The sequence below is a fragment of the Lolium rigidum genome, chromosome 2, assembly GCF_022539505.1.
Source record: "Lolium rigidum isolate FL_2022 chromosome 2, APGP_CSIRO_Lrig_0.1, whole genome shotgun sequence".
Classification (NCBI taxonomy): domain Eukaryota; kingdom Viridiplantae; phylum Streptophyta; class Magnoliopsida; order Poales; family Poaceae; genus Lolium; species Lolium rigidum.
The window spans coordinates 219,790,651-219,816,850 of NC_061509.1; the positions used below are offsets into that span (position 1 = coordinate 219,790,651).

Genomic DNA, 26,200 nt, shown 5'->3' on the forward strand with positions numbered 1-26,200 from the left:
CAAAGTACCTTTCCGGTATAAGTGATTTATATGATCTCATGGTCATAAGGACTAGGTAACTATGTATCGAAAGCTTATAGCAAATAACTTAATGACGAGATCTTATGCTACGCTTAATATGGGTGTATCCATTACATCATTGATACAATGATATAACCTTGTTATTAATAACATCCAATGTTCATGATTATGAAACTAATCATCCATTAATCAACAAGCTAGTTAAGAGGCATACTAGGGACTCTTTGTTGTTTACATATCACACATGTATCAATGTTTCGGTTAATACAATTATAGCATGGTATATAAACATTTATCATAAACATAAAGATATATAATAACCACTTTTATTATTGCCTCTTGGGCATATCTCCAACAAAAACTAGCATGGAACATAAGAAATTATAGATACGTTGGAGACGTATCAATAAGCAGTGTTTCTATCCCCTTCGCAAATATCTTTATCTCTAGAGCGTTGTTTAGCTTTTATTTCTTCAATAAGCCAAAAGGAACTCAGTTCAGCAAAGATTTATTTAAACCTCTCAGCCTCACCAGCTAGGAGCTCCTGACTTTCAGCTTTAATATCTAGTGTGTCATATTCTTCCGTAAGGGATTTTTTCTTTTTCCTAATATCAACATCTATATTTGCACTCCACCCTTTTGCAGAGCTCCTAAAACACCTCACTTTAGCTTGCCAAACATCAAGTGGGTTACTGCTATGTACTTGGATAGACCAAGCCTTTACCACAACATCCAAAAAATCTACTCTAGTACCCCATCATTTTTCAAATTTAAAACTACTCTTCTTAGGTATAGCAGCCTCTGCAGAGTCTCAGATTATAGGAGTATGATCACTCCCCAACCTGGGCAAAGCCTTTACATTTCCTAAAGGAAACAAAGCTTCAAAACTAGTATTACAAAAAATCCTATCAATCCTACTCATGATCATATTGCTTTGATTATTACTCCAGGTAAAAGATCTACCAGCCAAACCAATTTTCACTAAAGCCCACATATCTACCCAAGCATTGAATTTATCAGCCCATTAAAAGTTTATAACACCATTACTTTTATCACTTTGGGACCTAACCATGTTAAAATCACCACCAATCATGGCAGGTCTATCCCATCTTAAAAACAACTCATGGAGTTCTGAAATAAAAGCATCTTTACCATCCTCATAAAGAGAACCATAAACTGTAGTAAGTCTAACAACTACACCCGAACTTTTAATCCTAACACTTGTGCTAACAGAGAAAGACTTAATATCCAAGGAAATAACCTCAAAGACATCACTATTTACACCAACTAAAATACCACCAGCAGTACCAACTGCATGCATAAAATTCCACTTAAAATTCCTATTTCCCAAAATATTTTTTAGGAAAGATTTAGTGAACTTCTCTTTCTTGGTCTCCTGGAAACCAATGTAGTCAACTTTTAAAGGAAAAATAATGTCGTCTAGACACTTTTTCCTACCAAGAGCAGTTATCCCTCTAATATTAAAAAAGGAAATTAACATTGTAGTCTTTTCCTGGGGTGCTTGCCCCTAGATTTCCTAATAACGTCTATCCATTTATCCCCTTCATCCTCATAATTTTCATCATTTTTCCTATTTCTATTATTAGGAGTAGTAGCTAAATCTCCATTTCTAGACAGGGAAACTGTCCTCTGAGACTCAAGAGTTATACTCTCCCTAGGAATCTCAGCATCTACCAACTTACTCATAGAAGAGATCACATCGCTACTATGATTCCTAGATTGAACAGCATGAACTTTATCTATTTTACCACTAGAACTAATAGCAGAGATATCAATACCAACATTTCTAGCCAAAGATTCAAGGTAATCTACATCTAGAGACTGAAAAGCATTAGAATGCATTATACCTTTCATCTTCTTGTTAGGCTTCTCCAGATTATTACTCTTCTTGTACTCAATAGCCTTCTTCATCACATTCATGGATCTGTCCACCCCGGAGCTATGCCTTGTTGCTTGCACAGCCCCCACACCTTATTTTTCCTTGTTCTCCCCTGATTCTCTGGGTTTCCTTCCTCCTCTATGTCAGGTTTCTCAAAGCTAGGAAAAATCTCATCTGGCAGAGCATCTTCAAGACCACCAATATCCATCTCCACACCTTCTAGTGCAATTTTCTGTTGACAAGATAAGTTCTCTTGATCTTCCAAAAGGAAATTCTAAATTTCTTCTCTCACTGATTCATCAGCCATAGTATCATCATTCTTCCAAATGAATCTACCATCCTCACCAACACACCCATTCCTAAGCAGAAAAGTCATAGACCTCTGATCCACTGACATATTCCTTGACCTCCTCACCACCAGCATATAGTCTTCTCACAACAGTCCCAGAGCTTGAGGCACCATGAGTCACACCATTAGAACTAGCTGAAGCATTCCCAACTGTAGCATTCCTATCAGTATCCAATACCATCTTGCCTTTCACTTGCCTGTCCATCATTTCCATTTCCCTCATTCTCATTATAAGGAGGAGGAGGTGGAGGAGGAGGGTCCTCAGCCACCCCCACAGTAGGTTTCCCCTCAGCCTCAAACAACAATTGGTGAAATTTTCCCTGGAAATGGAACAACCTACTAGCAGGAATTCTAGTAGGGTCCCTGCATTTAATCTTTACCCTAACCACCTCAGCACAATCCTTGAAGACACTCATCCAATCAATTTATTCTAAGATCCACACACAGAGACAACTTGAGCAATGGAGTTCCACTCACACCATGGTGGCTGCAGACCATGAATCTTCATCCAAGTCTCTGGCATCACTGCCACATGGTCTGGATCATCATCTCAAGCTTCTACTTTAACCCAAACACCAGGCTTTGTCAACCCAAACCTAGGATATCCAATAACGTGATCTACTGGGAGATGTGGGGGAAACTTAACTAGGTAGGACCACTGTGTAAGCTCTCTGATCTGCCAGGGCCAGTTTGTCGTATAGATACCAGCAAATTCCTTGGCAAGCTCATCTTTTGTGATGTTACCTTCCTCTATCAGCACCAGGCCACAATTCTTGGTAGTAGCCACAGGATTCACTACCACAATATGGAAGAACCCTAGACCATTAGCAGCACTTCTTATGTACTTAGATACTTGAGGTGGCCTTTTGATGACAAGGCATCCCTCCACATGATGATTGGTGGCCTTGCAAATGAAGCAGAAGGCTTTCTTATCACATGATTGCTTGAAATGCCCAGGTTCTCCACATCCTAAGCAGATAGTGTCAACATAGGACATCTGGTTTGGTATCACCTGTGCAATTTCACCACTCCCACCTCCTTTCTTCTTCTGCATCTATTTAGGCATCCCACCTTTTGCTTTAGCAGGACTATCCCCATCTGGGCTTTGATTGCTCTGAGGAAAATCTTCAGTACTTGGAGCTATCCACTGGTTGGATCGGTACCCAAACCGTTGAGGAGGGAATTGAGGGTAGGCACCTTGGAAGGCCCAAGAAGGAGGCATCCCACCAGGAACAAAACCATAAGGCTGTGGAGGGAAAGGGAAACCACCTTGGTTCTGCTGAAATTTCTGGAATTGCTGCTACTGATGGTGTGGATTCTGCTGGAATTGTTGGCTATGTTGATGTCGATTCCAGTTATCTCCTCTTCCTCCTCCAGATCCTCTCCCTCTGTTTCTTCCACCACGGCCACGATCCTGCTCTAGATCTATGAACTCTGCTTCCTCAGCCCCCAAGTAACATAGTCCAGGTCTATCTGGTGGCAATGGCGGCGGTGGAGGAGGACTACGAACCCTAGCCACCAACTGGGATTTTATATATGCCACCTCCCTTAGAGCTGGCTTGTCCAGATGCTGAGGAATATGCCACAGCTGTTCGAAAAGCAGCTCCACATCCTTATCTTCCATGTCCACGACTGGTCCAGGGCACCCACCAACCTTTGACTCGGCCCATGACACCATGGAAAAGCACCTGGCATCCACCACCACCTCTTCTACCTTTTTCTTCCCGCCAAAACCATGGACAACAGCTCCTACCACGCTTCTGAAACCTCGAATTCTTCTGCTGAAGCTTCCATTATGAGCACATGTTGATGAAGGATCAGCAGCGCCGATGCGGCCTTCAGATCCTTGACAGATAGTCCCAAAGGGTGAGGTCGCTTGTTCCACTGTGGCGGCAACTGTGCTTGTGCTCTCTGCAGCGCCATCGAGAATGGGGACATCGCTCGCTTCGGACGCTGACTCCGCCTCGACATCCTCCACTTGCTCTCCAACAGGCTCTGCGCCGTGTCCTGGAGCTCCAGATCCCGCTGGATTACATCCTGCATCATGGCAGTCCTCGGACCAGGCTTCCGCCCCTGAATCGGCGCCTACATCGCCATTATCACCACTACATCGCGCCTCGATTCTGGCTTCGCTTGGCCCATCGATCCCTGTCGTAGCGCCGAGGTAGGCGAGCTCGGGATCAACGGGGATTGGCCCAAAAGAGCCGACATAAAAGCTGAAGCCTCTGCGCCGAGGCGATGAAGCTGCTCCATCCTCGGACTCCTCTCCGCGCGACGACCTCGGCCTCTCCATTGCCGATCCAGGTTCCGCACCCGCAGCGCCTTCGCGAGGTCCCATCTCCTTCTCCCCACCTCCGGCACCACGCTCCGCCCACCACGACCGCTCCCCCGCCTCCTCTCCCTCATCATCCGCGCAGATCGCCAGCGTCAGCCTTCGATTTGCCCTGGATTTCGGCAGGAACCTAGCTATTGGCGGTGAGCTCAAAGTGGACGAGTTTGGTGTTGGACTGGAGGCAAGTGGCAAGGGGAGATGCTCGCGCGACGCGTCGAGGGGCACTCCCCTCTGCCCTGGCCCACCATGGACGTGGATCGAGGTGATCCCGCCATGAACAGTACCTCGAGTCAGGCTCGGAGCGGAGTCGCCTAGAAGTCGCGAGAGCATTTTTCCCTGCTAATTTCCCTCCTGGAATTATGCAAATCAATCCCACTCTTTTGACTAGGAGAGATGGAAGATAATTGTTCATATCATAACCATATGTTGGTGCCATTATCTATAATTCTAACAACACCGATTTTAGTTCTAGATTTTCTAAACTAATGACCCATGAGTCTGATATGTCTATGACCGAAGGTTGGATAAGCCTAAAAGGCTTGCTTCATAGCATTTCCAACTAAATTATAGAGATAGCCCCAAACTTATCCGTATAGGTTAGGCTGCCATCTCCAAGGATACCGTGTAGTGGATCGAGACACTTCGCTTTGTGCGAAGGCTCGAGGAGAATACAGTAAGGCGCTGTGGCTATTGGTAGGCATTGTGTCAATACACCGCTTCAATGAAGACTAGCACCTGAACTTTCGGATACATCCCCATTTCCATCCTGTACATAGCAAGGACGTCGTTTTTGTCCATGCCTCGGCCATAGCCGGAATTCGGTGAAGAAGTAATGATGAAACAATCTCTTTATTTTGGACATAAATTGTTGGATCAATTTGTGATCTCAGATCGAATTTGCGCGAGCAGCCGAGAACTTCTTGATCTTTCACAAATTTTTCTCAGTATTCTTTTGAGATGTGTTCAAGTATATTTTTTTGAGATGTGCTCAAGTATTTCTGCTAAAACCTATGCAAATGTCCTCTGAATTTACAAAAAAACACAAACTATGCTCGCTATTACACCAAACCGGCACATGTTTCACTGTTACTTCCGCGTCCTCCTCGTCCCCGTTCCTCCAAACGAACCCAACAGCCATCACAGATCCGAGCTCGCCTCCGCCTCGGCCACCACTACCACCGCCGCGACGACCGCCGCAAGCGAGCGGCTCCGGGACCGGAGACTTTTGCCCCGGTAGTCTCGCCGCGGCCGCGGGTGGGCGGCCATGGAGGACTACCCGGAGGAGCTGCGGACCCCGCCGGTGTCGCTGGTATCCATCGTGGGGTGCCCGGAGATGCACGGCTCGATCTCGACGGCTCTCAGCTCCCAGCAGCCCCCCATGAACACGCTGGCCCTCCCAGACTTCGCCAAGACCAACGTCCTCTCCCGCACCGCCAGGAACCGCGACCCGCTCGCCCCGCCGCAGGCCGTCTCGGGGATCCTCAAGAAGGACTGGCTCCTCAAGCACCGAACCCGGGTGCCCGCCGTCGTCGCTGCGATGTTCCGGGCCGATCAGGTCTCCGGCGACCCCGCCCAGTGGCTCCAGGCCTGCTCCGATCTCGAGAACCTCAAGTACGTCCCTTCATCCTTTGCATTGGTCCCAAATCGACATGTGCAGTATCACAGCTATAATTTTCAGTGTTAGAATATGAATGGGCAACCTTTCTGTCTCGCGAGGATTATGATTTTTCCTCATGCCCTGTAACAGTTAGCAAGTATAGCCCATGTTGAATTTACAAATGCCAAATGATGTTCTTTTGCTTGCGCAGGTCTATAATCCAGGGAAGACATAGTAAATTGGTGGTGATCCTTGTACAGGCTCAAGCTGGTGGTAAGTGCCGTCTTGACAACCCCTAGTGATCTCTTTTATCTATAGACCATTTGTCACAAGACTGTGCACGGCTTGCGATGTTTCAAATCTCCTATACCATTGTTCATATAGCAGTGGGATGCCAATTAGGATAACGATTTTAAGCAAATACTCAATTATGTCCTGCAGATGAGCTGGGCGAAGAAGTTATAGTTGCCCTGAGAAAACGTGCTGAGATTGATTCTAAACACTTGATTGTGCTGGTTGAGAGTGATGAAACAGAACGGAACAAATCTCTCCTCAAGTTAGTTTCTCAAACGTTCTGTTTTGTTTTTTGTTATTCAACCTGTACATTTTTGTGCCAAAAAAAAGGCTGTACCAGTTTCCCATAATAATTTCCACGAACGTACGTCTCATAGTTAATATGATGTTGTAACCATATTGACAGATTGAGGACTATTTTTGCGGAGTTATGTTCCACATACTACAGGGAGGAAGGACGAAGGATTAAATCCCGCATTGAGAAGAGGAACTTCTCTTCAGTCGAGCTGAGTGTCCGCTACTGCTACAAGGTAAGAATCTCTGTCTCATCCATTCTAGTGCTATTTTTTTAATACCAGTGTATAAGTGTTGTAAACAAAGTTTTCTATTTACACCTGCTCAACTATTTCATCAGAAGTTCAGAACATGTGAACATTTTTCCACCTTACTTTTGCATTGTTCTGACGTGTCCGATTTCTTACACCAGGTTGCTGTTTATGCGGAGTTTAGGCGGGATTGGCCAGAAGCACTGAAGTTCTACGAGGAAGGAGTTCGTGTTTTGCGTGAGGTGTGATCAACAGTCATATGCCTTAAGTGGCATAGCCTTGTCAACAGTCCTAATTAAGTACATCAATGACATGCTAAACTATCTTAGAAGTAAAAAAGGAAAGGAGGCTACTGTGTGTTTGTTCATCATATATTTGGTCATTTGCAGCGCTCCGTATATAAGCATCATTGAGCAAATGTTACTTGAGAACGCGAATCCTACTTAATAGAAGAAATATTCTTATTGCGTATATGCCAATTGAATCACTGTTAGTAGCTGTCATTTTGAATTTTTTGGTATTTTCCATTTCTTTGGAAGATATGATGGGGCAATCATTTGCTTCACTAGTTCCAACAGCCTTCATATAACAAAGAAATCAGTTAAAGCATCTCATAGTTTCATAATACATTTTCACATAAAGTTGTCCAAGCAACAGCTCTTCCCACCCTCTCCATTTGTGTTCGAACGTTCAAAATTCATTACTGTTTGGTTGATTTGTCACCACTGCTTAAACAATTTACATTCATTACCATCCATTGACAATTTGCTCATATTTAGATGATTGGGACTTCAACAAGGTTGCCTCCAGCCCAACGCCTAGTGGAGATTAAAGCAGTCGCTGATCAATTTTACTTTAAGATATCAACATTGCTACTTCATGGTGGGAAAGTTGTAGAAGCAATCACATGGTTCCGCAAACATATTCGAAGCTTTGAGCGTGTTGTTGGATCACCAGAGGTTGCTTTTCTTCATTGGGAATGGTTTAGCAGGCAGTTCCTTGTCTTTGGCGAGCTAATGGAGACAACATCAACAACTGTTCCAGATACACTTTCTCCTCGGTTCGGAACTGCTGACAATGCATTGACCGAGTGGGAATTTCAGCCAGCTTACTACTACCAGGTTCAGTCTAAATCTTTTCTGCACAGGACTGCAACAGAGAGATACATTTTTTTACTGGATCACACCTGTTATTTATTTATTATACATTCCCTTCTGGCAGTTAGCGGCAAATTACTTGAGAGAGAAGAGGTGCGCTTTAGAGTGCCCTTCGTCAAGGGCAAACCTTACCGGTGATAATGAAATACCTGACTCAATAATGTCTTCTGTATATGTTGGCCAATATGTCCGCTTGTTTGAGCAAGGAGATACTATTTCTGTGCTTCCGTAAGTTTTCTTGATGCTCGTTTTTAACCGACAACGCAACTTTAATATGAATACTTACACCACACAGTATGGTTGCAGCCTTTCTGATACAGAATACACCAGTTATGCTTTGTCAGAAGCTGAAAGGTTTCAAGATTCGTATGAGATAATTGCATTGTTCAGAAAAGCTTATGAATCATTTCTGAGTCTAGGTGCTACTAGAATGGCTTCTTCCTGTAGTGCTGGAATGGCTATAGAATATTATGCAGCTGGGGAATTTGGTAACGCAAGAAAACTTTTTGATGGTGTTGCTGGCCTATACCGTCAAGAGGGCTGGACTACTTTGCTTTGGGAGATCCTGGGTTACTTGAGAGAATGCTCAAGGAAACTTAATTCTCTGATGAATTTTATCAGCTATTCACTAGAGATGGCTGCGTTACCAGTATTCTCCGACAGTCTACAGGGCAACTCTGAAAATAAAAGTAAGTGTGGACCAGCAGGTTGGCCTACCATTTCCAGGCGAGAGGAAATACAGCAAGAAGTTGTTAATATTCTTGAGGGGAAACATACATCAGAAGTTGCCGACGAGGAATTTAATCTTGAATTGACGGAAGAATCTACTCACCTTGTTATCGATCAAATAAGTCCTCTAAGAATAGTGCTTGTTGCATCTGTTGCTTTTCATGATCAATCTGTAAAACCTGGCTCTCCTCTGTCTGTCAGCGTGTCATTGCTGTCTCATCTTCCTTCTCCAGTTACGATTGATCGGTTGGAGGTTCAGTTCAACCAATCTGAGTGTAACTTCGTCATGGTTAGTGCACAGGAAGATTCCTCTATGCTGAATTCACAAGGTCATGGCCAAGTTGTTCATTCTCCTTCTCTTACATTGTTCAGCAATAAATGGATGCGGTTGACACATGAAGTTAAATCAGGTACTCTTTTAGCAGCTATGTGCTATTTGTTTCATTACATGTCCAGCCATGCTATGTAGCATTGACATTAATTGCCTTTTTAAAACAAAAAATGCTGGTGAAATTGGATGCACCGATGCACCATATCAGTTGGAGAATAAAAAAGCCGTCCTATTATTTTATGAAAAAAGTGGGAACATCTCATGTTGATTGGAGATCAGGACAATAATCTAAACCATTTATTGTATGGTGCAGTCCAATTATAACAGTTGTGATTCATCATTTAAAAGACTCCGTGCTCCACAACACATATCGTTAATGCATATCATTTTCATGGACTCAATTAGCAGAGTTACTAACTTGGAAAATAAACCAACTACGAGCAGCACGAAATATTAATCAAGAGAGAGTTGAAAATTGTGGAGGAAACAGACTATATTAATTTGGGAAGAATACAATTGCCTGTGCTGGTTGGCTGGTTGTGGCAGAAAAAAGGCTTTTCATGAGTAGGTGATATAGAGAGCAGAGCCATTGTACTGCTATACTTGACAGTTGAAACTATATCTGTAGCTTATTTATATTTTGACCTCTTCACTTTTCATAATGGCTGCCTATTTTCTTCTTGATATGGGGATATCAAGCTTTTTGTCCAATTGTTAATGCTGATATTCTTTTTTCCTGCCATGAGTCCTATAATCAAAGTAATACTATGAGTACTTTCTGCAGGACAGAGTGGAAAGCTGGAATGTTTGTCGGTGAAGGCAGTATTAAATAAACGCCTTGTGGTTTCCTGCCAGGCTGAAAGTCCTGCTTCAATGGAAGACTCTCCTTTGTGGAAATTTGAGGACCAAGTTGAGACATTGCCTACAAAGGATGCTGTGCTCGCTTTCTCCGGGCAGAAGCTGACCCAAGTCGAAGAGCCGGACGCTCAAGTCGACCTTGTCTTAGATTCTAATGGCCCTGCGCTTGTTGGGGAATTATTTGTTGTCCCAGTGACCATATTGTCCAAAGGGCACTCAGTTCATTCTGGCGAGCTGAAAATTAACCTCGTTGATGCGAAAGGTGGTGGTCTTTTAATGAGTCCAACGGAAGCAGAAGAATCTGAAAGCCATCACGTTGAACTTCTTGGTGTTTCAACTGTAACTGGGGATGAAGTGTCAAAGGAAGAAGTAGATAGCATAAAAAAAATCCAGTACTCATTTGGGGTTGTATCAGTTCCCACGTTAGCCACAGGTGAATCCTGGTCCTGCAAACTGGAAATTAAATGGCATGGAGCAAAGTCAGTCATGCTATATGTTTCACTTGGCTATTCCCTAGACTCGAGTGAGGATGCATCGCTGCACAGACTTAACGTGCACAGAAGCTTGCAAGTTGAAGGGAAGATCCCCATGATAGTTGGTCACCAGTTTTTGGGACCATTTAGGCGAGAACCCTTGTTGCTATCTAGGATCAGATCCTCAAGCGGTGATGATAAAAAAGATTCACTTGCTATGAAAGAGTCCAATATGCTCATTGTGAGTGCTAGAAATTGCACGGAGGTGCCTCTGCGTTTGCACTCTATAGTCATTGAATCTGATGATGATGGGAAGCAGCTCTGCTCAGTGGAACAGGTCAGTGGATTATCTGATGAATACGCAGTCGTTGCTCCTAGCACGGAATACAAAGCAATATTTTCAGTCAATCCACGAGCTAGCAGTGCCGACTTTTGCTTAGGTGAACTTTGCCTGAACTGGTCAAGAGATCTGCGGCTTGGAGAGAATCAAGATACCCATGTTATAATGAAACAAAGATTACCTGAGGTTCATATCGAGGAGCCGCCGCTTATTGTGAGCATCGAGTGCCCTCCCTACGCCATCCTTGGGGTACCGTTCACTTTTTATGTGAAGGTCCATAACTCAACATCCTTGCTCCAGGAAATCAAGTACTCTCTTGTCGACTCCCAGAACTTTGTTTTCTCTGGGGCTCACAACCATGCTGCGTTCATCCTGCCGAAAACCGAGCACACTGTCAGCCATAAACTCGTGCCGCTTGGTTCCGGCTCTCAGCAGCTGCCAAAGATAACAGTGACTTCGGTGAGGTACTCTGCTGCGCTGACTCCTCCATCGGCAGCGACGACCGTCTTTGTGTATCCCAGCGAGCCTAAATTCAACCTGGAGAAGAGCCATTCCATATCCGATGAATTGGTGAGCTAGATATTCCGAAACTCAGCAATCCACTCGACCTGGCTCTGGTTCACGAGCGGGCTATGCAGTTTCTCCTTCCTGCTGAGCAGGCCTGAAGCGAAATGCTGTTGTTGTGAGCAGCGGTCTAGCAAGATGCTAGAAGTTTTGGCCTTGTTTGATTTTTTTTTTTGTAGACCATTTGGATTGACCAGATATGCCTGTAACGTGTGATTATACTCCATTGATTTTTTTGGCCCGAGGATAGTTACACACATGCTGGGCTAGATGCTGTATGTAAATTAGCGTCCCACCAGGCAAGTGGGGAATAAACGAGCCCATGTCTCTCAGTAGAAAGAAGTTTATGTTCATTCTCCAGGTTGAAATCTTACGAGCGGGCGCGTGCTGGATGGACGTCCCGGGCACACGCATCAGGCAGTCCAGTTGTCAATGAAATGGTAGGCTAGCTGATAGCATGTGTCATTTTTAAAAAAACTATAACTTTTAAACCGTGCGACCAAATTACAATTCGTTTTCACTACTAAAATCCTCATGACAAGAGCTTCGAAACTAGACCACATTTTCATATGTTTCGACGATTTTTTTTAACAAGCAACTTTGATGCGCGGCAGAGCAACTTTATTGTGCAGCAAACCAACTTTGATGTGCGACAAAGCAACTTTTGTGTGCAACGAACATGTACATTTTTTGGTACACAAAGGCACAACTTTGGTGCCCGACAATAATTTTGGTGTCCATGGGAGCAATTTCAATGTGTGACGAAGCAATTTAAGTGCCCTGCAGAGCAACTTTGGTGCCCGGCGACGCAGTTTTTGAATCCTGCAGAGCAACTTTGGCGCCCGACCGAGCAATTTTTAGTGTCCTGCGAGCAACTTTGGTACTCGGCCGAGCAATTTTAGTGTCCTGTAGAGTAACATTAGGAGTTGTTGCTGCTGCTGTTGTGAAGCCTACCATCGTTGTGAATCAAGTGTTTTTGTTGCACACCAAAGTTGCTTTGCCGCATACCAAAATTGTTTTTCGGCACAACAAAGTTGCTCTGTCGTGCATCAAAGTTGCTTGTCAAAAAATTGCGTCGAAACATATGAAAGTGTGGTCTAGTTTCGAAGCTCTCGTCGTTCGGATTCTAAAAGTGAAAACGGATTGTAATTTCGCCGCACGGTTTAAAAGTTACAGCTTTTTTAAAACAACAAAGTGATATCAGCTAGTCTATCCGTGTGAGCACTTTCCATTTTGGTATGACCGCTCGGAATAACTAACGGGCATGTGGCCGCTAGCTAGACGTGTGATCCCATTGTTTATGTAAACGTTTGGTGTTTAGTCAGACTGGCAGCTCTTATATCCAATGTTGCCCCTTTTGAGTTTTTTGGCCCCAATTTGGAACTCCAGATATATCAATCGATTTCTGCGTGAATCGAGCAAATTTGACATGCTAGCATTTGTGTTAAACTGTTAATCAATACCCATAAAGCGATTCGAGCGAGAAAGAGACATCCGAGCCGACACGACGACGATACGGGCGCAGGTGGCTGCATGGTTCACGACGGTCGCCGTCCAGGCGGCGGCACGGTCCATGCCGAACCATGCTGCCTCTAACCAAACCAAACCAAACAATCTTGTGTCCATAAAATCCAAACAAATTTGCCCATAAAAATCGCATTCGCTATCTTTACCCAATTGGCCAACTTGCCTTAAACCCAAAGCCAATCAAAGACGGCTACCGCGTATTCTCTCCGTAGCGCGGCGGCTGGGGGCCTAGGGTTTAGGGCAAATATAAGTTGGAAAGAAAAAGAGGGGCTGGGAATCGAATCTATACTCCTCGCTGACCTGCGTGGCTGCGCGCGTCTCGACACAGCAGCCGTTCTTTCCCGGCCCCCTCTCGCGCCGCTCCCCTGTCCCCGCATCCGCCGCCGCCTGCCGCCTGCCGCGACGAGATGGAGGCCGCCGCCGCTCCCGCCACCGCCATCACCCCGAGGCACAAGGTGAAGAAGCAGATAAACCTCTTCTACTGCGCCGAGTGCGAGGAGCTGGCCGCCAAGGTCGCCGCCACCTCCGACGCCATCCAGCTCCAGTCCATCGCCTGGAGGTACTCCCCCCACCCCTCTCCAGCCCCCCTCCCCCTCTCGCTTTCCTCCAATCTGACGCCTCCCACTCCCACGCCGCCGCCGCCGCCGCCGCCAGGACCTTCCCGGACGGGTTCCCGAACCTGTTCATCAGCAACGCGCACGACATCCGGGGCCAGCACGTGGCCTTCCTGGCCTCCTTCAGCTCGCCGGCCGTCATCTTCGAGCAGATCTCCGCCATCTTCGCGCTGCCCAAGTGCTTCATCGCCTCCTTCACGCTCGTGCTGCCCTTCTTCCCCACGGGCTCCTTCGAGCGCGTCGAGGAGGAGGGCGACGTCGCCACCGCCTTCACCCTCGCGCGGGTGCTCTCCATGATCCCCAAGTCGCGCGGCGGGCCCACCAGCCTCGTCATCTACGACATCCACGCGCTCCAGGAGCGGTTCTACTTCGGGGACGACGTCCTGCCCTGCTTCGAGACCGGGATCCCGCTCCTGCTCAAGCGCCTCAGCCAGCTACCCGACGCTGACAATGTATGTATCCCTCTTTCCTGCTAATTTTAACCCTTGTGTCACCAATCCTTGTGGTTGTTGCTGCTGCTTCTCTGACTCGACTACTTGTGTGATGTTGTGCAGATCACCATTGCCTTCCCAGATGATGGGGCGTGGAAGCGCTTCCACAAGTCACTGGTCAACTTCCCAATGGTCAGCCTGTCCTGAGCTTGGATATGTCCAATTCAGTTTCCTTCCTCTTTTGTGTTACAAAGAGGGATTTGTCAAAATTTAAGTTATTATCAGGCTGATAAACTTAGTGGTTGACCATGGAGCTGTTTGACTATGCAGGTTGTCTGTGCCAAGGTCCGTGAAGGCGACAAGAGGATAGTTCGGATTAAAGAAGGGAACCCTGAAGGGCGACATGTCGTCATTGTTGACGATTTAGTGCAATCTGGGGGAACTCTTAGGGAGTGCCAGGTATCCACATATCAAGCTATTGCATGTTTGACTGCTCTATGTTGGGTTTTCTTGCTTCAACCTCAATGTGACATAAACCATCTGCTGTTCTGTGAGGATGGCAGATGGTTTGCAATTTCATGCCATTCATTTTCTTTAGCTATTTGAAATAAAAAACAGAAGTAATGACATCCACAAATTCATCTGAGCATCCACATCTGACGCTACTGTCAGCAGGCCATGTCTAGAAAAGTATAGAAGTTTAGTTTCATTCACCTCCATTTTGTTTAGCTATTTGAAATAAAAAAAAACAGAAGTAGTGACATCCACAAGTTCATCTGAGCATCCACATCTGACACTACGGTCAGCAGGCTAAGTCCTGAAAAGTGTAGAGTTTCATTCCCTTGTCGAACGTTGTTCTAACAATGAGTCAGTGTCATATGAATATTCATTTCATGCTGTGGGTGGACTTGGTGTAGCATACCCACTTTATGTCAATGTTCAGACAAATAGAAGTTACATATGTGTTAACTATAATGCAATCCATGGACTTTTTCTGGGCTATACTATATTGTTGCCTTTTCATCAATATTTATGTTCTGTCCAATTGTGTTCTGCAGAAAGTTTTGGCTGCTCATGGTGCCGCAAAAGTTAGCGCCTATGTGACTCATGCTGTGTTCCCCAACCAGTCCCATGAACGCTTCATGACCGCTAATTCTGGTAATTGGTGGTTTCTCCTTGTTCCCTATCTTTCAGCTATTCAAACTCGCATGTGCTCATCGTTTTCTCTTCATTGCAGCTGGGCCAGATGACCAGTTTGCTTACTTCTGGATCACGGATTCACGCCCTCAAACGGTCAAAGCCATCAGCCAACATCCTCCATTTGAGGTGTTGAGCCTTGCTAGCTCCATTGCTGACGCCCTTCAGATATGAACTTGTACTGTGCGTTGGGCTTCCTCCCATATTTAAGATTTAGTTTCCAGCTCCAGCAAAACAAATAATGTGGAGCGAGTTATCTAGTTGTGTCGGATCTGAAGCTTCTGTTATCAGCCCCATGTTTGGATAATAAAACCTGGCATTAGATATTCACCGATGAAGTTATCTGTATTCGCTTCCACGGATTCTGACATCACATAACAGGTACTAATGCCATGAAATCTGAGTGTGTGCATTTGATTGAGTTATCTTGAGAATCCTGGTGATGTTTCGACCTCCTGCTTGTTGAATTTCCAGCAGATTGAACCATAATCGAAACCTGCTGGGTTGATTATCTGGTTCCTTCTTCTGCTCTTTGACAGACAAACCCTTTGGTGTTACTGTCAGCCGGTTTTGCGTTGTGTTTCATCTGATGGACGATGGCAATGTTTCTCGGGAATATTAATCATTCAAAACGTAACCAAAGCCTTTTCCGTCCGGTCCAAGCTCCAGCCTTGCAGCATGGAGAAAGGTGATCAGCGAGTGCATGGTGGCACCTAGACGGGAACGTGCAACCAACTAGTAGTAGCAACACACAATGGTCTTCAACTTTTCAGGATTGGTACTGCTAAACAGCAGAGATTACATGCGTAACTGACACATTAAATTAGCTGGAGTGCACCAATGGAGAACATCAACCTCCACAGAAATTCAAATCACCTTTGTTAGTGCTTGACCCATGTGACAATGATACTGCCTATTTGTATAGGTGGAACCGTGTGTCCGCATATGCTTCTGAAATAAGCTCGTATGGCACATTTGATCCAAGTATTGAAGTTTCGTCTAAAATGTATTCTTAGATTGTTATATGTCTGAAATCTGTGCAACCTTAAAAAAGAATTTAAACATTTAGGGCATTCTCACCTGATACTTCCCTGTATATCACACATACAGCCTACTCTGCAAGTCACTGGACCTGTGAAGTCGAACATAAAATAAAATAAAATACAAGTAGTTTGTTACTATCTGATTATAAAATGGGATGAGGGGCACATCTGTTTGGTGATGAATGGCTTGAGCAACTAAGCAAAAGATGCTTGTCCATCCTTCTAAATAACCATTATGCAGCTGCTTCGCATGGCTGAACAAGTTACCTCCGAGTCCGTCGGTGTGCAAGGCTGCAAGCATAGTCTACTAACTATTCGAATGCATAGTGCTATGTAAACCAAAATTTGAACTTCGGAAAGAGCAGGCCTGCAAGGCTGCAACCTGCAGCTTCTTCATAAAGCAAGGTACTACTACCTCATCCAAAGCTTCATCCACAAGGGCCATATCAGGTGAGACGAATTGCTTGCTTGCAAGAAACATGCATGGCTAGTGATGATCAGTATAAATGCGTTCGTGTCTTTGTGGCAATTCCATGACAAGAAATAGTGCTAGCCTGTCGCAATGGAATCAAAGCTCTCAGTGTTCTTCTTGTTGCTAGGTTTCGCAGCATGTTCTTGTAGCTCTAGCCACCATGATCCCTCGGTTGTCGGGTATTCGCAGGAGGACATCGCATTGCCGAATAAGATTCTTGATCTCTTCGGTTCGTGGTCAGTCAAGCATAGCAAGATCTATGCGAGCCCGAAGGAGAAAGTGAAGAGGTACGAGGTGTTCAGGCAAAACCTGAAGCACATCGTGGAAACAAACAGGAGGAATGGGAGCTACTGGCTAGGCTTGAACCAGTTCGCCGACGTCGCTCACGAGGAATTCAAGGCCAGTCATTTGGGATTGAGCATTGGTTTAGCAGGAACAAATGGAACACGCGCTGCGACGACGTTCAGGTACGAGAGCGCCGTGGATTTGCCCTGGGAAGTGGACTGGAGAAACAAGGGAGCCGTGACGCCCGTGAAGAACCAAGGAGACTGCGGTAAGCACCTTCTCTGAGCATTGCACGACATCTATGTCAGGCTTTCAGTAAGAACATACACCATCTCTCTGAACATTCCACTGAAATATGCTGAAGGTGTCAAGAGTGCTACAAGGCATATTAATTCAATTGATTGCAGGGAGTTGCTGGGCCTTCACGACGGTGGCGGCCGTGGAAGGGATAAACCAGATTGTAACTGGCAACTTGGAGTCGCTGTCGGAGCAGGAGCTGATGGACTGTGACAGCACGTTCGATCATGGCTGCGGAGGGGGTCTCATGGACTTCGCCTTCGCCTACATAATGGGGAACCAGGGGATCCACACAGACGAGGACTACCCGTACCTCATGGAGGAGGGCTACTGCAAACGAAAACAGGTAGGTACATGGAACAAATTCTTCAGAGGCAATTCAGTCATGTAGTTCTAACAAATGGACATTGATGATATTTCCTCTGGTGTTTAGCCTGGCTCCAAAGTTGTCACCATAAGTGGCTTCGAGGACGTGCCGGAGAACAGCGAGGTTAGCCTGCTGAAAGCGTTGGCTCATCAGCCTGTCAGTGTGGGTATAGCTGCAGGGAGCAAAGACTTCCAATTCTACAAAGGGGTAAGAGAAAAACAAAAGATTGGTATCTGTTCTTTGTCTCACCATGACACAAACAAATGACGCAAGAAAACTGATAATTACCTTCCTCCGGGTATGTGTGTCTGTGTCTGACTGCAGGGGGTGTTTGAAGGAACGTGTGGAACCGAGCTGGATCATGCACTGACGGCCGTCGGATACGGCTCATCCGATGGCCATGACTACATTATCATGAAGAACTCGTGGGGCACGAGCTGGGGGGAGCAAGGGTATCTCAGGATAAAGAGGGGCACCGGCAAACCCGAGGGCGTCTGTGACATCTACAAGATTGCTTCTTACCCTACCAAGAGCAACAGTACAGGCTGGGGAGGCTGATTTTTGTAAACAGCAGATGTCTTGAGATTCATTCATTCCAAGTGCTAGCACATGGAAGCAAGATCATTTTTTCCCCCGAACACGAAGCGACATCATTCAGACTAGTGATAGCTGTTCTTCGTTCCATTGTTCTGCGCCTGTAGTATCACTTTCCTGTCTTCGCCCTCATATTCAGGTAACACAGTTGGGTAAAGGAGGGGCAATGGTGATTCAGATGCCCGTGTGTGTGTGTGACACCTTGACCTGTTGCAGGTCCTGGGCCGCCCAGTGCAGGAGTGATCGAGCCAGCAAGTAGAGTGCTACTCCCTCCGTCTCGGTTCACAAGGCTCAAATCGTTTTGCATCGAAGAAAGTCCATTTTTCATCCTTAAACTTTCCCCAAAGTTCACATTTCGTCCTAAATGTTTTATTTCGTACGAATTGACCCCTAAACTTTGCAGACCAGTTTAAATGACAGTTCTGCTGGTTTTCTTGCCATATGAAAACCATGGTGGAAAGAAACCCAAGTAAGACTGAAATCATCACAACCCTGGGTATAAAGCATCAACCAAACTGAAAAATGGACACATACAAGAAAGTTTTTAAGAAAAATAGAGCAAAATCAACAAAAGCGGACGCACTGGTCGTTGCCGCCAAGCTGCCGACGAGCCTGGTTACACAAGCTCTGTTGCCAGAGGAGCAGCACAATCTGTCAGAGGATCATGACGGTGCAGACCAAGTAGCACGGAACGCCGCCGGCTAGCATGGTCACCTAAGAGCTGGTGCCATACTAGCGGCACAAGGAGGTAGGCAAGCGGGATGGCATAGCAGATGGTCAGATCAGCAGACGAGCCAGCCATATCGGCCGCCACCAACGAGCGGGATAATCTGGTTCGGTTTGTTTCGTTTTTTTCCAAGAAAATCAGGTGTTTTTGTGGGTGTTAGTAAAGTTTAAGGTCTGTTTTGTACCAAATGAAACATTTAGGATTAAAAGTAAACTGTAGTGAAAGTTTAAGGATGAAAAATGGACTTTCTTCTTTTGCATCAGGACCAAGACGTTTTTTCATTGGACGCTAAAAACTCTCTCAAGTGTTGCATGCATTTACTTTGGAGAAGTAACCCCTCTAATTACTCCTCAATTAGAGGCGCATGCATAGGTTAGTTGTGTTTCCCATCAACATGCAGCCGGCCCCCGCATGCAAACTTGTTTCAATTCCCACCCCAACCGCATGAATCAAGGTGTTTGTAGTGAGCTAAAAAAAAGGAGAAAGAGGAAATGGAGTGTAATTAGAGGAGGTTACTACTCCTAATTAATTGCATGCAGGCCTTAGAAAAGAGCTAATGTGGGACAAATGTTTTTTCAAACTGAGCCCTGTGAATCGGGACGGAGGGAGTATTGATAACGAGTGGAACATTGAATACAATATTTAATTCTGCACATACCACAAACAGGTCTTATGGTCTAGCGGTTAGGACATTGGACTCTGAATCCAGTAACCCGAGTTCAATTCTCGGTAGGACCTCTTTTTTGGTTATTTTTTGTTCGACGACTTATCGCAGTGCAGCTCTTTTTTCGTTTATTTTTGTTCGACGACTTAATGCAGTGGAATGGCAGTTTTAGTCCTAAATTTATATGTAGTAGACAAAAAAGACGCTACAGTCGCCAGGTTTGTTTCTTCTGAGTGGCATCCACGCATTTTTTATGTTGAAAATAACCATATATTTTCATTAGATTAACTTATTAGTGAGAGCATGCTCACCGCATGAGAAAATATAAGTGTTAGAAGCAAAAAAAAATATCCAATTTTACTCCTTGATAATCTTTTACCTTAGGCCGCTACTGTTGTGGAATATCAACTAGGTATAGCACGGCAGGATTCTAATTCCGGTAAGTAGGGGCTCACTTGCTAGAAAACCAAGATGGAGGAGTCCAGCCCGGAGATAAGTAGTCGGATCCGACCCATAGTAAATCTCGGTCGGATGTTTAACGTGCACGACAAGATTACTTAGTTTAACCTAGATTTACTCGTAGCCGAATAGATCTCTACCATTGTAACCCTAAACTCGATCGCCTTTATAAGCCAGATCCTGGGAGCCTAAATGCATGGCACAACTAATTGTAATCTTGCACTTGTTGCATGATAATTTTAGACAAGCAACAGTAGGGCCTTGCCACTGTCGTGAGGTTCCGAGAAGCTGGGTAACACGTGTATCCCCATCCCAGTGACTCCTCGCCCCATGGTTCCCCCTCCCTATGATTTGTGAGACACCCCTCACTGAGTACCATCGATCACACAACGACAATTGGCGCCCACTGTGGCCCCATCAACGTTGGAAGGCTTGGACATGATCCGCCTTCGCATGCATCAACGACACCATCGCCGTCGGGTGCATCCTCTATGTTGGCAATTACCCCATCGTCTCCAATGACGAGTGCTGGATTCCGAGAAGGAGAACACCATCCATTGTTCCATCATCCCAATCGGTCTCATCGACGAAACTAGTGATTCCACTAGGTTTGCCGGAACAAGCCATGCACATACGATGAGCTCACAACAGTTGCTCACCCATGAACTCGGATGAATACGAGGTAGCCATGAAGGAGTACGACGGTGAGCTCACAACAATTGATTAACCACATGCTACCAAATAGGTCTTCGCAACCATGATGGAGCTGGCCGGAGACGACACTGCCAATCAGAGAAACCCGGAGGCGGAACTAGAGGCACCTAAGGAGGATGCAGATATGGCTGACGCTGCTCGGAGCAATTCAGAACAGCCACCAAACCCTTCCCCCCAACAGAATGTGTTTCCGGCTGGAACCTCAAGATCCCCACATGGACTTAGAGACGATATTGCCAGGTATGGAGAGCTACTGGTTACACCCATCATGATAGATCGCGTGAAAGAGGTAACTAGGCTTGATGGGATGCATGAGGAACTCCTAAGGTAGGCGAAGAACATCGAAAAAACCAGCATAGAAACCATGAAACTGCAAGAAAATGCTCTAAAGTACCAGGAGGGTGCAACCCGCGCATAGGAGAAGGCTGAAGCGGTCCAGAAGCAACTTCAAATGGAATACAAGCGGGTGCAAGAAGAAAAGAAAAAAAGAAGAGGCATAGCGGCAAGGTCACCCCCCTCCCCCGCAACCTCAACTTCGATGACGCCACAAAAGCACCCCCACGTAAAATTCAAAAGTGACATACTAACTACACGGACAAGAATGACATAGAGGTCATGGTGATGCCAAAGGACAACCTAAGGGTGGCCAAACGAATCTTGGACGAGCGCGAAGACCCGGTTGCAATATTCAAGGTCAAGTATTGTACCTCCTCAATAAAGTCTTAGAGCAGTAGGACAAGGCGTACACCTCGCAGAGGTTGGCTTCCGACCCCAATACCTGCATGTCTAGTGCACAAAAGGAAGTCCCTGCGGCCCGGACGGATCCAAAGGACCACCACTCGGAAACCGGCTCTACGAAGTGCCAGGGAAGAGACGCCAGAAACTAGAAGGATCCCATCCCAATTTCCTGTAGCTCTCTAGGATTTCTAGACTAGCCCCACAAACCAACACATGTTTTTTTTTGCACTTTATCCTCACTCGTGCGTACCCGGGATGGACTTCCCCGCCAGTCACCCATCCTCAAATCGCTCCAAGCCGATGAGCTTCCGGAAAAGAAGTTGCAACTTGTTGATATACGTATCCTATCAATCCTATTGAGCCTTGGACCAGGATGTCACAATTTCCTGCCCCGTTAGTGGCCTCAGCGTTGTTGATGTGGTAAGGCCATTATCAAACTGACTGTGTACATGGCTTTACAATTTAGCACATCCAGCGGTTTGTGCCTGTGTTGGTACCCCGTGCTTTGGATTAATTCTAGGTTATCTGGAAGAAGGGCTATGATGTGGGCATTACCCTTCGGATACCCAATATTGGCCTACCTCCTCTGGCCTAACAAGGGGCCCATGAGCATCATCACAACCCAAGGTGGATCAAAGCGTCGGTTGCAACAGTGCAAAGATAGAAGGTGACGAATTCTTGGTGGGCAAGGCATGAAGGCGTCGAATAAAGAAAGTATAACACAGATTTTGTTGTAATCTAGTCGAATCCGTGCATGACTCTCGGTACCCGACCTCCTATATAAAGGCCAGGAGAGGGTCTGCCGGATCCATACCCTCATAATCGCATACAACCACACGTACATCAAACCCCAGAATACTTGCCTCCCGGCGAGATTCCCACCATGCAGTCTATCGACTGCCCCATTGTAATCAGTTTCATCTATAATTAAGATCAGATAAGCATGAGTAAGGGTTTTACCTCATCGAAAGCCCTGAACGTGGGTACAAACTCTCTCTTTGTCCGCCTGGTATCCGATGTCTAGCGCTAACCTGCAGGTAGGATTCCGTCAACCCTAAGCCCATCATAGTGGGGTAACTTGTCATTTTGCACCTTCGTTCGACACTATTTGTGTGAACTATATGATTCCCTAAAATAGTCGTGGTTTTGGGCAATACTGTCAATTTCTATGGCATATTTCCCGCATGCATTTTTCCTATTTAGTGAAACTAGAGAAAAAAAGTCAAACCTTCATAGTCAAACCAAAAGCATCGGGCCGCTGGATTACCCCCAACCCAAACTAACACATGTGTCAGGAGAGCTAATTTTATGCCCGCGCCCCAACCCAAACGTATTAAAACGGACATTCATTGATCATGACAAGGAGCATGGGTTTTGGTTTGCCCAATTGAACTTTCCCAAATTGCCAGCTATGGGATGGAGGGAGTATGATACTTCTTCCCTTCCAATGGATGCAAATCTAGAGCAACTCACTTAATTTGGAAAAGAGGGACTAGTTGCTAGAAATAATAGATTAAAGTATGGGTTTTGATTCCATCTTTTCTCCCTCAACAATCTTTATAATTATGGTGTACATGTGTGTAAGCAAGTACATGAAGCTAGCTAAGCTTGTGTTACACGCTCAAGTACTAAAGCAATCAATCAAGTGCTTGGGGATGGATACGTAGTGGCCTAGTGGTGCATGTGCTTGTTCAGTCACCGCACGTGGTCAAACGATCGACTCGTTTAAAGATCAATACCAAGAAATCTGAAGAAATAAAATCATAGTCAACTCGACTCACTCGGTCACTCCTATCCCCTATATTCGGAAGCCTCGTTTGCAGTTAGCAACTTGCTCTCACTCTCCAATGGATTACTTGTCCGTGGTCGTGGTACTCGTTGTCACGATCGCATCCATAGCCATCATCCACCTCCTGACCAGAGCCAAGAAACCATGTCCGCCCAACCTGCCCCCGGGCTCCCTCGGCCTGCCGGTGATCGGCCAGAGCCTCGCCCTGCTCCGGGCCATGCGCGGCGACGGCGGCAGTCGGTGGATACGGGACCGGATCGACAGGTATGGACCGGTCTCGAAGCTGTCGCTGTTCGGCACGCCGACGGTGCTCCTCGCGGGGCCGGCGGCCAACAAGTTCACCTTCTTCAGCAGCGCGCTGTCGACGCGGCAGCCCCGGTCCGTGCAGCGTATACTCGGGGAGAAGAGCATCCTGGACATCCACGGCGCCGACCACCGGCGCATCCGAGGCGCGCTGCTGGAGTTCCTCAGGCCGGACATGCTCAGGACGTACGTCGGCAAGATCGACGGCGAGGTGCGGCACCATCTCGACGAGAGCTGGGCCGGCCGACCGACCGTCACGGTGCTGCCGCTGATGAAGCAGCTGACGTTTGACATCATCTCGGCGCTGCTCTTCGGCCTCGAGCGGGGCGCCGCTCGGGACGCCCTCGCCGACGACTTCGCGCGCATGCTCGAGGGCATGTGGGCCATCCCAGCGAACCTGCCGTTCACGGCGTTCAGCCGGAGCCTCAAGGCTAGCCGCAGGGCTCGCCGGGTGCTCGAGGGGATCACGCGGGAGAAGAAGGGAAGCTTGCTGCTGGAGCACCGCAACGGCAAGGCGTCGTCCAACTCCAACAGCGACCTCATCACCTGCCTGCTCAGCCTGACGGACGACCAGGGCGATCAGCTGCTAACCGATGAGGAGATCGTGGACAACGCCATGGTCGCCCTCATCGCTGGCCACGACACGTCCTCCATCCTTATGACGTTCATGGTCCGCCAACTCGCCAATGATCCGGTCACCCTGGCCGCCATGGTACAAGGCAAGTAAACATTTCACTGTATTTTGCACAAGAACTGGACTCACCACGCCATGGTCACGAACTCATGATGGTCTTCCTTGGCACAGAGCATGAGGAGATCGCCAAAAACAAGACCGATGGAGAGGCTCTGACCTGGGAAGACCTGACGAAGATGAAGCTCACATGGCGAGTCGCGCAGGAAACGCTCCGCATCGTCCCCCCACTCTTCGGCAACTTCAGAATAGCACTTGAGGACACCGAGTTCGATGGCTACTTCATCCCCAAGGGATGGCAGGTCATTTGCTAATTTTGCATCCTTGCACAGCTCACACCAATTAATCGTACCAAGCATCACCAACTTACCGAGAAGCCTCATGCTAAAATCCAAATGTTCGCTCAATATAATTTTTCATCTCAAACCCCAGTATAGAGCCGACATATTGCTAACCCTAAGGTCCCTAACACATCTAAGGATTGTCACGTGGCAATGGTCCAGATAGACTAGCAGTTGTCATCCACCCTCGTTCAAAAAATTCCAATTGATATCAACTCGTTAGCTCCATATGCTAAAATCCAAACCTTTCACTCAATATAATTTTCAAACTCTTACACCATTTTCAGGTGTTTTGGACGGCAAACGTGACTCACATGGATGCAAGCATCTTCCAGGAGCCAGCCAAGTTCGACCCATCCCGGTTTGAAAGCCAAACAGTGTCAGCGATACCACCGTGCTCCTTTGTCGCCTTTGGCGGTGGCCCAAGGATATGCCCCGGGATAGAGTTTTCCAGGATCGAGACGCTGGTGACCATGCACCACCTGGTGAGGCAGTTTAGATGGAAGCTATGTTGCAAGGAGAACACTTTCGTCAGGGACCCCATGCCGACTCCGCTGCATGGCCTGCCGATCGAAATCGGGCAGAGGATCGCTCCTTGATCGCGACCAAGCCTCACATAAATCTCGGTATAAAGGCCAACAACATTAGAGCAGCGCTACATTAGAGGGGTCAATGGAAATGTAGCTGGAGGCAGAGAAGAGGGAAATGCATACATGATATATCCACAATTGTAGAGTTTTGTATTGTGCTATCGCTATTTTTGCCAGAAATAAATATTACAAGAAAAATAATAATAAAAATCATTAAAATGTGTTTTTATACTTAAAAGGTTTAACCATTAAATCTGATCTCTGCATATCTAAGCCGTCAGTGTAAGAAATATGCCCTAGAGGCAATTATAGAGATGATTATATTTCGTTGTATCCATAAGTTGTTGTAATGTTTCTTGCATATCCATATGAGGCAACTTGTATTGATTGGCAAGTACGTGAATTGTTTATGAAAATCTTTACTTCTATGGTTTTCTAAAGTTGTTCCTAGTCGGAGTTCATGTGATGATACATGTGAATATTAGACTAGCACATCGATTGGTTGATGATTATGTTTCGTAAGTCATCAACATGGAGATGTCAAACCGATGAGGTTAACACATGTTATGAACATAGGGTTGGACTGACCCAAAACGAGACATGGAAATTATACTTGTAGTTCTCTTTCTACACAATGTGTACGCTTTGTCCTTAGACCTGACATTGTCGCATGTACTTGAGATGTGAATCGACTTACTTAGGTAGGGGCCATCAAACACTACAATATAACAAGCTGGTTATAAAGACCTGAAGCATGTTGCAAGGCTTGGTCAATCAAGATGGAATTTGCCCCTCTCTTCAAGAGAGAGATATCTTTGGGACCCCTCGAGTGATCGCAACTAGAAATGCATGGTCGTGCTACATAAG

The 26,200-nt window shown here is 46.2% G+C and overlaps 4 protein-coding genes and 1 non-coding gene across 5 annotated transcripts; all 5 read left to right on the forward strand.

Annotated features, from left to right (window-relative positions):
• Nucleotides 1-5,851: 5,851 nt before the first annotated feature.
• LOC124692992 (trafficking protein particle complex subunit 11) lies at nt 5,852-11,847 on the forward strand. The gene is made up of 9 exons (XM_047226428.1): nt 5,852-6,213; nt 6,411-6,472; nt 6,641-6,755; nt 6,900-7,023; nt 7,200-7,280; nt 7,818-8,159; nt 8,260-8,423; nt 8,502-9,334; nt 10,040-11,847. Exons 1-9 carry the CDS (start codon nt 5,867-5,869, stop codon nt 11,503-11,505), a joined length of 3,534 nt encoding a protein of 1,177 aa, XP_047082384.1. The 5' UTR covers nt 5,852-5,866; the 3' UTR covers nt 11,506-11,847.
• Nucleotides 11,848-13,416: 1,569 nt separating this feature from the next.
• LOC124692994 (ribose-phosphate pyrophosphokinase 4) lies at nt 13,417-15,684 on the forward strand. Its single transcript, XM_047226429.1, has 6 exons — nt 13,417-13,576; nt 13,672-14,083; nt 14,186-14,254; nt 14,393-14,521; nt 15,121-15,220; nt 15,300-15,684. The coding sequence occupies exons 1-6, from the start codon at nt 13,425-13,427 to the stop codon at nt 15,431-15,433; spliced, it is 996 nt and encodes a 331-aa protein (XP_047082385.1). The 5' UTR covers nt 13,417-13,424; the 3' UTR covers nt 15,434-15,684.
• A 1,067-nt stretch (nt 15,685-16,751) lies between these two features.
• LOC124688163 (cysteine protease XCP1-like) lies at nt 16,752-18,405 on the forward strand. Its single transcript, XM_047221880.1, has 4 exons — nt 16,752-17,327; nt 17,467-17,702; nt 17,790-17,930; nt 18,048-18,405. Exons 1-4 carry the CDS (start codon nt 16,865-16,867, stop codon nt 18,279-18,281), a joined length of 1,074 nt encoding a protein of 357 aa, XP_047077836.1. The 5' UTR covers nt 16,752-16,864; the 3' UTR covers nt 18,282-18,405.
• Nucleotides 18,406-19,710: 1,305 nt separating this feature from the next.
• On the forward strand, nt 19,711-19,782 carry TRNAQ-CUG. Its single transcript has one exon. It is a non-coding gene; the product is annotated as a tRNA-Gln (tRNA).
• A 3,684-nt stretch (nt 19,783-23,466) lies between these two features.
• Nucleotides 23,467-25,438, forward strand: LOC124688164 (cytochrome P450 716A1-like). Its single transcript, XM_047221881.1, has 3 exons — nt 23,467-24,430; nt 24,517-24,704; nt 25,031-25,438. Exons 1-3 carry the CDS (start codon nt 23,467-23,469, stop codon nt 25,340-25,342), a joined length of 1,464 nt encoding a protein of 487 aa, XP_047077837.1. The 3' UTR covers nt 25,343-25,438.
• Nucleotides 25,439-26,200: the final 762 nt, after the last annotated feature.

What these genes read in the sequence shown, in the direction of transcription:
- LOC124688163 (XM_047221880.1), top strand. Translation starts at nt 16,865, where the DNA reads ATGGAATCAAAGCTCTCAGTGTTCTTCTTGTTGCTAGGTTTCGCAGCA. An exon ending in GAAGAACCAAGGAGACTGCG is followed by an intron (nt 17,328 to 17,466) that starts GTAAGCACCTTC and finishes AATTGATTGCAG; the next exon opens with GGAGTTGCTGGGCCTTCACG. An exon ending in GCTACTGCAAACGAAAACAG is followed by an intron (nt 17,703 to 17,789) that starts GTAGGTACATGG and finishes TCTGGTGTTTAG; the next exon opens with CCTGGCTCCAAAGTTGTCAC.
- LOC124688164 (XM_047221881.1), top strand. Translation starts at nt 23,467, where the DNA reads ATGGATTACTTGTCCGTGGTCGTGGTACTCGTTGTCACGATCGCATCC. An exon ending in CCTGGCCGCCATGGTACAAG is followed by an intron (nt 24,431 to 24,516) that starts GCAAGTAAACAT and finishes TCCTTGGCACAG; the next exon opens with AGCATGAGGAGATCGCCAAA. An exon ending in TCATCCCCAAGGGATGGCAG is followed by an intron (nt 24,705 to 25,030) that starts GTCATTTGCTAA and finishes CACCATTTTCAG; the next exon opens with GTGTTTTGGACGGCAAACGT.
- LOC124692994 (XM_047226429.1), top strand. Translation starts at nt 13,425, where the DNA reads ATGGAGGCCGCCGCCGCTCCCGCCACCGCCATCACCCCGAGGCACAAG. An exon ending in CTCCAGTCCATCGCCTGGAG is followed by an intron (nt 13,577 to 13,671) that starts GTACTCCCCCCA and finishes CGCCGCCGCCAG; the next exon opens with GACCTTCCCGGACGGGTTCC. An exon ending in AGCTACCCGACGCTGACAAT is followed by an intron (nt 14,084 to 14,185) that starts GTATGTATCCCT and finishes GATGTTGTGCAG; the next exon opens with ATCACCATTGCCTTCCCAGA.
- LOC124692992 (XM_047226428.1), top strand. Translation starts at nt 5,867, where the DNA reads ATGGAGGACTACCCGGAGGAGCTGCGGACCCCGCCGGTGTCGCTGGTA. An exon ending in TCCGATCTCGAGAACCTCAA is followed by an intron (nt 6,214 to 6,410) that starts GTACGTCCCTTC and finishes TTGCTTGCGCAG; the next exon opens with GTCTATAATCCAGGGAAGAC. An exon ending in GTGTCCGCTACTGCTACAAG is followed by an intron (nt 7,024 to 7,199) that starts GTAAGAATCTCT and finishes TTCTTACACCAG; the next exon opens with GTTGCTGTTTATGCGGAGTT.